The sequence below is a fragment of the Cupressus sempervirens genome, chromosome 1 (genome assembly GCF_028749045.1).
Source record: "Cupressus sempervirens isolate cs-2001-9-10 chromosome 1, ASM2874904v1, whole genome shotgun sequence".
Taxonomy (NCBI): domain Eukaryota; kingdom Viridiplantae; phylum Streptophyta; class Pinopsida; order Cupressales; family Cupressaceae; genus Cupressus; species Cupressus sempervirens.
Genome location: NC_143118.1, coordinates 859,741,346 through 859,749,618, shown reverse-complemented (window position 1 = coordinate 859,749,618; position 8,273 = coordinate 859,741,346). Strand labels below are relative to the sequence as shown.

At 40.4% G+C, this 8,273-nt stretch overlaps 2 protein-coding genes across 2 annotated transcripts; both read left to right on the top strand.

Annotated features, from left to right (window-relative positions):
• Positions 1–286: 286 nt before the first annotated feature.
• Positions 287–1,862, top strand: LOC149580560 (linamarin synthase 1-like). The gene is made up of 2 exons (XM_089791831.1): positions 287–800; positions 877–1,862. The coding sequence occupies exons 1-2, from the start codon at positions 320–322 to the stop codon at positions 1,830–1,832; spliced, it is 1,437 nt and encodes a 478-aa protein (XP_089647957.1). The 5' UTR covers positions 287–319; the 3' UTR covers positions 1,833–1,862.
• Positions 1,863–3,153: 1,291 nt separating this feature from the next.
• LOC149580559 (UDP-glycosyltransferase 85A8-like) lies at positions 3,154–4,136 on the top strand. The gene is made up of 2 exons (XM_089804973.1): positions 3,154–3,319; positions 3,376–4,136. Exons 1-2 carry the CDS (start codon positions 3,154–3,156, stop codon positions 4,104–4,106), a joined length of 897 nt encoding a protein of 298 aa, XP_089661099.1. The 3' UTR covers positions 4,107–4,136.
• The last annotated feature ends 4,137 nt before the right edge of the window (positions 4,137–8,273 follow it).

Below are 8,273 nucleotides of genomic sequence, written 5' to 3'. Positions count from 1 at the left end.
GCATTGTATCAGCCGATAACATAAACAATTCGGTGATGAAAAGTGTATGGCTGTCTCGTAAAACTCTTAGCAGTATTAATAGGCTTTTCATGATTGAAAAAATCAATAGAAAAAGCACACAATTATATAGAAAGGCAAATTGCCCACGACAACCAAATCTTCAATCAACTGTGACTAGAGATTCGCCTTCAACTACTCTTCCACATTTCGGTGGATCTTGTTCAAGTTGAGTTGATTGTTAAGTTAAATCCATTAAGAGAAAGTCTGATTTCTATATATACCAAGGACGGATCGAAGGTATCCTAAGCAATCACAGAACATGAAGATGAATGGCCTGCACGCAGTCATGGTGCCTTTCCCTGCACAGGGGATCATCAATCCTCTTATCAATCTCGCTCATCTCCTCTCTTCAAGAGGAGTCTTTATCACTTTTGTGGACATGGAGTGGAGCCACAACCGGATGTCAAGAGCAGCTGCAGCTGAATCCTCCACATTTAAGTTTCTTACCATTCCAGATGGATTGCCACCTGATCACCCTCGTCTCTCAAATCTACCCGAGTATGTGATTGCAATGGAAAAACTCGGCCCCATTATGGAGCACTATTTACTTTCCAGCTTATCAGACGGGAAAACTCCTCCCATCAGCTGCATTATATCGGAAAACTTCATGTCTTGCACTTATGAAGTGGCGAACAAGCTGGGAGTGCCCCGAGTCATCTTCTGGACGATGTGCGCCGCATCTTCTATCGCTCAGTTAAACGCCGACCTCCTCGTCTCGCGCGGGCATATTCCTGTCAAAGGTACGGTAGTAATCTTCAATTTTATTTCGATTGCTCAGACATGTTTGTAATGGCTAATAAAGGTTTGTAATTGCAGTGGAGGAATCGAAGAGGGTAGACAAAGTGATCAGTTGCTTGCCTGGCAATCTACCGCTCATTTTGCCCAGCGATCTGTTTTCCTTCTACCGGGCTTCTGACACGTCGGACGCTATGTACCAGTGGGCTCTGCGTCAGTCAAATTTTCAGGGTAAGGCAGACTATGTTCTTGTCAACACGTTTGATGAGTTGGAACCCCCCGAGACGGTAAGCGCGCTGTCGTGTGATGGCTGCCCTGCTTGGGGAGTGGGCCCCGTATTTCTTCCAAATCTGCTGCAAGGAAAAGATTTGAATGGGCTTGCGAGTCTTTCAGAGCAGGACGAAGGTTGTCTGAAATGGCTCGACGGCTACAAGCCAGGCTCGGTGATATATGTTTCCTTCGGTAGCCTCGCTCTCAAATCGAACGAGCAGCTGGAAGAGTTGGCATTGGGGTTGGAAAAAAGCGAGCATCCCTTTCTGTGGGTGTTAAGAATGGATATTGCAGGAGGTATGCCTGCGACTCTGCCAGAGGGTTTTGTTGAAAGGACTAAGGATCGGGGAATGGTTGTGAAATGGGTGCCTCAGGTGAAGGTGTTGGCTCACCCTTCTGTAGGAGGGTTTGTTACTCACAGCGGGTGGAATTCGTGTCTGGAGAGCATGAGCATGGGAATCCCAATGCTTGGATGGCCATTTTTCGCTGACCAATTTCTGGATTGCCGCTTTTGCAAGGATGTGTGGAAGATTGGCTTGGACTTAGAGGGCGTTGACGTTGATGAAAGTCTTCTGGTTAAAAGGGGGGAGATTGAGAAAGGGCTAAGGAGATTGATGGGAGCGGAGGAGCTGAGAAAAAGAGGGAGGGATTTGAAGCAGTCGGCACTTAGAGCGGTTGGGGAGGGAGGTTCTTCTTTTCTCAACTTGAACAGTTTTATTGATGACATTACACAGCTATGTAAATCGGCTGTCTTTAAAGCCGCTTAGTAATGGAAGCATGGTATCTCTTTTTCGTGATGGGATGACTTAAATATTATACACTAAGATTTCATTTCTAAACTAAAAGTGTTAAATAGTCAAAGTTGAATTAAGAGACAATTCCTTCATTCTTCCTAAATAATAGAGGCCATCAATGGAGTTCTTTTTTAAATAACTCTCATAAAACTGAAGTTTTGAAGTTGTCTTTTCTTGACATAGCTAATTATTCCTTTAAAAAGTGTAATAATTCATAAAGAAATAAAATTTTGAATGTAGTTTCAAAATTTAAAATATTTTTTTATTGTTTTAGTTAATAATTAGTTTGGATAATGATTTATTGTTTTTGAAATTAAAAAGCAGTAAAAAATGGAGGCTGACCTAGGAACAAAATGCTGATAAACAGTCGAAAGTTAGAAGTAGAAAATATTTAACCTACACACTTTTTTAATTTTGAAAATCCCCTAACCAGAGTATCCAAAAATGTATAACTAATTTAATAGTAGTTCCATAACCATAATATATGCGATTATAGTAATAACGTAAAGTCCAGAGAAACAACATAGACAGAGCCCACCTGGGCCAAAAGTTGAAGCTAAAAGCATAACAAGAAAGCTTTAAAAATAAAGAGCTAACTCTCTTTGTTCTTCTCTTTCACCTTTGGTTTGTCCAATAGCAGCTACAACCTATCATCCACTAGAAACCTATATAAGGAACTAGTGGTATGCACCCCTACCATAATAGTTAGATCCTCCTTCTCAATGTGTAGAAGGTCAATGGTAGAAGCCGCATAATGCATGATCTGAACTATGAACTTGGTTACATCATTGAACCTCTGTTCCACAATCTCCTATCTCCCCTCCATCTTTTTGATGCTCTTCTCTAGGGTGGACTACTCCTCCTTATGGGCCTAAGTTTCATCTCTAGGGGTCATTGTCCAAGGTTTGTTTTCCTTCTCCTAATGGCAGAGAAGGAAGGTGATGATATCTCCCTTATCCTCCACCCTTTTGGTTTTTTTAGGGGTATCATTATTGTACATATCCGCAACATGGGATGACATAGGGCTTGCATGACTATTAGTAGGGCTAATCTCCCTCTTCCATTTTTTATGATCATTGCTAGCCTTGTCTTCCTCACCATCCTCAATGTATTGCTTCCTATAAACCTTCTTTTTCTATCTTTTTGGGGGTATTTATTTTTCCCACTGCTAGGGGAATATGAACTAACAGTGGGATCATGCTTGGCCTTGGAATCTTTTTGCATCAACTTTTTCATTTTCCTGACAGTCCTCCATCTCCCACCCTCTGTCTCCACAGAAGAATCAACACCATGAATGTCTTTCTCCATATTTTATTTTGTAATTGCAGTGGAGGAATCGAAGAGGGTAGACAAAGTGATCAGTTGCTTGCCTGGCAATCTACCGCCCATTTTGCCCAGCGATCTGTTTTCCTTATACCCGGCTTCTGACACGTCGGACGCTATGTACCAGTGGGCTCTGCGTGAGTCAAATTTTCAGGGTAAGGCAGACTACGTTCTTGTCAACACGTTTGCTGAGTTGGGTGCCCTGCTTTGGGAGTGGGGCCCGTATTCCTTCCCAATCTGCTGCAAGGAAAAGATTTGAATGGGCTCGCGAGTCTTTCAGAGCAGGACGAGGGTTGTCTGAAATGGCTCGACGGCTACGAGCCAGGCTCGGTGATATATGTTTCCTTTGGCAGCCTCGCTCTCAAATCGAACGAGCAGCTGGAAGAGTTGGCGTTGGGGTTGGTAAAAAGCGAGCATCCCTTTCTATGGGTGTTAAGAATGGATATTGCAGGAGGTATGCCTGTGACTCTGCCAGAGGGTTTTGTTGAAAGGACTAAGGATCCGGGAATGGTTGTGAAATGGGTGCCTCAGGTGAAGGTGTTGGCTCACCCTTCTGTAGGAGGGTTTGTTACTCACAGCGGGTGGAATTCGTGTCTGGAGAGCATGAGCATGGGAATCCCAATGCTTGGATGGCCATTTTTCGCTGACCAATTTCTGGATTGCCGCTTTTGCAAGGATGTGTGGAAGATTGGCTTGGACTTAGAGGGCGTTGACGTTGATGAAAGTCTTCTGGTTAGAAAGGGGGAGATTGAGAAAGGGCTAAGGAGATTGATGGGAGCGGAGGAGCTGAGAAAAAGAGGGAGGGATTTGAAGCAGTCGGCACTTAGAGCGGTTGGGGAGGGAGGTTCTTCTTTTCTCAACTTGAACAGTTTTATTGATGACATTACACAGCTATGTAAATCGGCTGCCTTTAAAGCCGCTTAGTAATGGAAGCATGGTATCTCTTTTTCGTGATGGGATGACTTAAATATCACACACTACGATTTCATTTCTAAACTAAAAGTGTTAAATAGTCAAAGTTGAATTAAGAGACAATTCCTTCATTCTTCCTAAATAATAGAGGCCATCAATGGAGTTCTTTTTTAAATAACTCTCATAAAACTGAAGTTTTGAAGTTGTCTTTTCTTGACATAGCTAATTATTCCTTTAAAAAGTGTAATAATTCATAAAGAAATAAAATTTTGAATGTAGTTTCAAAATTTAAAATATTTTTTTTATTGTTTTAGTTAATAATTAGTTTGGATAATGATTTATTGTTTTTGAAATTAAAAAGCAGTAAAAAATGGGGGCTGACCTAGGAACAAAACGCTGATAAACAGTCGAAAGTTAGAAGTAGAAAATATTTAACCTACACACTTTTCTAATTTTTAAAATCCCCTAACCAGAGTATCCAAAAATCTATAACTAATTTAATAGTAGTTCGATAACCATAATATATGTGATTACAGTAATAATGTAAAGTCCAGAGAAACAACATAGACAAAGCCCACGTGGGGCAAATGTTGAAGCTAAAAGCATAACAAGAAAGCTTTAAAAATAAAGAGCTAACTCTCTTTGTTCTTCTCTTTCCCCTTTGGTTTGTCCAAATGTAGCTGCAACCTATCATCCACTAGTAACCTATATAAGGAACTAGTGGTATGCACCCCTACCATAATAGTTAGATCATCCTTCTCAATGTGTAGAGGGTCAACGGTAGAAACCGCATAATGCATGACCTGAACTATGAACTTGGTTACATCATTGAACCTCTGTTCCATAATCTCCTATCCCCCCTCCATCTTTTTGATGCTCTTCTCTAGGGTGGACTACTCCTCCTTATGGGCCTAAGTTTCAACTCTAGGGTTCATTGTCCAAGGTGTGTTTTCCTTTCTCCTAATGGCAGAGAAGGAAGGTGATGATGTCTCCCTTATCCTCCACCCTTTTGGTTTTTTTAGGGGTATCATTATTGTACATATCCGCAACATGGGATGACATAGGGCTTGCATGACTATTAGTAGGGCTAATCTCCCTCTTCCATTTTTTATGATCATTGCTAGCCTTGTTTTCCTCACCATCCTCAATGTATTGCTTCCTATAAACCTTCTTTTTCTATCTTTTCTAGGGGTATTTATTTTTCCCACTACTAGGGGAATATGAACTAACAGGGGGATCATGCTTGGCCTTGGAATCTTTTTGCATCAACTTTTCCATTTTCCTGATAGTCCTCCATCTCCCACCCTTTATCTCCATAGAAGAATCAACACCATGAATGTCTTTCTCCATATTTTATTTTGTTTGACAATTTGGGGTAGGGAGGGCTTAGGGCGTCTAGTTTCCATAGTGGACACAACCTCGGTAGGGACTTGAGGGTTTGAGGTAGAGATAGTGGGGTTAGGTAAAATAACTTGGACATTGATAGGTTGGGGAGGGAAATAATCTTTGTGGAAATTATAGTTTAAACACAAAAGCCTAGTGAATGACGATATAAGATTTTCCATCCATCATTTTCTTCCTAACTTTGAGAATGTTGTCTTCCATAGATTGCAAACTAAGGTAGGGAAAAAAAATAGGTCATGATTTCGATAGTGGTTCAAGATAGGGAAATGGTAGTAGTAAAAAGTATACAATCTACCCTGAAGAGTGATATATTGCATACTGGCATAAAATACCTCTTTCTAGGGATCCATCAAGGTCATTCTCACAAACCCATAAAGATCATGGCTCAGACTCCCATCAAGACAAAAGCACTTGTTCAGACTGGCTTCGTTTGAGACCCTTGTCTACTTTCTCCATTTCCTACCTTCTAAGGAGAGACAACCTGGTGCAGGAGCACATTAAATTTCAAGAAGACAAAGATATAAAAGCTAGAGAAGCCATTTGTAATAAGTTGTCAAATGTCATGTCCCCAATTTTTTGTGACAGTTCGATTTAATTAATTTAATTAATCTGGTTGTCCAAGGATGACTAATTAATTATTTTAATTAAATAAATAAATATTAAAAGATAACCTTATGTTTAATAAAGTGACTTGGATTATAAAAATATTTAATAAAGTCACTTGAGGGATAAGATCAAAAATGTTCTAGAAGTCTCTGGAGAGGATGGAGAGAAAAGAATAAATAGGCACCCCGGGGCTCCATTCGAGGCAGGCAGTTGGTTATCTCTCTTTGATTTTCAGATTGTGATTCAATCACAGGTGCATTGTGGAACCTAGGGTTTCTACAATTGTCACAGTTGGCCATTGAGAACGATAACTCTCAATCGGTACGCAATTTTGAGGGTGTGAAATATCATATGAATTATTGCAGATTGGAGGTGGCATTCAGTCATTTCATCAGGATGATCATTTGTGGCTTAAGGCCAAATTTTGGAGGGTTGAGTCTTGAGGATCATTCTGAGAATTGTTTTTTGAGGATTTAAGCTATTTGCAAGGTTTGGAGTTCATTATTTTACAGGATCATTTGGCAAGAGGATTAAGGAGACTCCTTCAGCATTCTATATATTTTGACAAGCCAATCCAAGCAGGGTCTATAACATTCAATTCGGAATTTTCGAAGTGATAAGCAAGACACCCAGTGTTAAATCGAAATTTATTGTTCAGGCAGTATTTTCCCTTCACAACCCGAGTGCTGCCGTCTCTGGATTCAGGCACCTCTTTCCAGTACATTTTCGTCACTTATTTGGAAGGGAAAAATTACATGGAACGAGGACTGTATTGAGTAACAACCTGCTAAGACCAGGAAGGAGAGCTGCGTACAAAATGATCAAGCTGACAAGATAAATACCTGTCTGCTACGCGATTTGCCACACGTCATTTCTCTGGGCGCACAAGCTGATAGTCGGAACTATTAATGACTTGTGTAAATTTTTCCCAAGGTTTTAGCAACGGGTCCCTGTTACATCGCTTGGTCTTCTTTAATCAAGCCAGGAGGACACAGTTATAGACAGCGAAATAAATTAGCGATCATTTCGATCCAGATTCAAGGAAGGTAATTTGGGCAAACAAAACATTGAGTAAACCATCTGTACTAGTCCATGGGAGAGATATACAGAGATCGGGGTCAAGTCTTGGCAACTGTAGTTCATTTTGCATTCAACGAATCAGTTAATAAGCCTGAGCAGCACCCGTATCGGTTCAGAACCCGGTTGGATCGACACTCCAAATTGAAGAAGTTGTGCATGGGCTCGACTAGAGGGTGGTGGGTTGGCGGCATCAGTTTCTACATTTCCAACTAGATATGGAGGACTTTGAACAGACTCGGCAAATTTCATGGAGGCGGCAATTAGAGGTTTTGATATTGTTCCAATTCAGTCCAGGTCTGTTATATTTGTGATTAGACATTGAGAATCTTTTGTAATTAAAAATGTTTCCTTGAATATCGATGGTATTGTTACCTATTGTTGCATCTATATTATTTGGTGAATCCTATTGGAAATAATACCAAACTGAAGGTTGCATAACAAGCGTTTGACAAATTGTCTCAGTTCATTATTATTTGTGAATGACCCATATGGTAAGAGTTAGTATAGTGGCAACATAGGTTGTTGGCAAACTGTTTGATGAAATAACAAACTCTTGAAGTGATTAAGATTTTGGTGTTTTAACCTGTCGGGGTTATTTCAGTGGTATTAGAGCTAGTCAACTAACTGTTTAACAGAATGTCTAACTCTTAAAGTTTAAAGTTTTGGGTGTAAAAAGGAGCAAATGCCTGCCGGGGATATTTCAGTGGTATCAGAGCCTGTTTGCAAATTATTTGACGAATTGCCACAGTACAATATTGGGATTTAGTGACCTTTATAGCTAGGGTCATTTCAGTGGTATCAGAGCGGTTTTTCTTGCCATCCTGTGGGGTGAGAACTGAATTACAAGAGTGATCAGCACTCTACTTCAAACAAGATGGACAGGTACAACACAAATTCTCCAAGGACACAATCTCGGACAAGTAATAGACACAGTATTCAGAGTCAGAATTGTGGAAAGGAGGACTATTCAGGCATTCAGGATGAGCTCAGAAAAATCAAACATAACATGTCTGAACTGTTGGTTAAGCACCACCATATGATTGACAGGCTGTCCGTCCTAGCTAAGGTGAATAAATTAACTAGATTTCA

Excerpts from the sequence above, each read along its gene's own strand:
- LOC149580559 (XM_089804973.1), top strand. The coding sequence starts at position 3,154 with ATGTCTTTCTCCATATTTTATTTTGTAATTGCAGTGGAGGAATCGAAG. Across the intron at positions 3,320-3,375 it reads TATGTACCAGTGGGCTCTGC|TTGGGTGCCCTGCTTTGGGA; the intron begins GTGAGTCAAATT and ends ACGTTTGCTGAG.
- LOC149580560 (XM_089791831.1), top strand. The coding sequence starts at position 320 with ATGAAGATGAATGGCCTGCACGCAGTCATGGTGCCTTTCCCTGCACAG. Across the intron at positions 801-876 it reads CGGGCATATTCCTGTCAAAG|TGGAGGAATCGAAGAGGGTA; the intron begins GTACGGTAGTAA and ends TTGTAATTGCAG.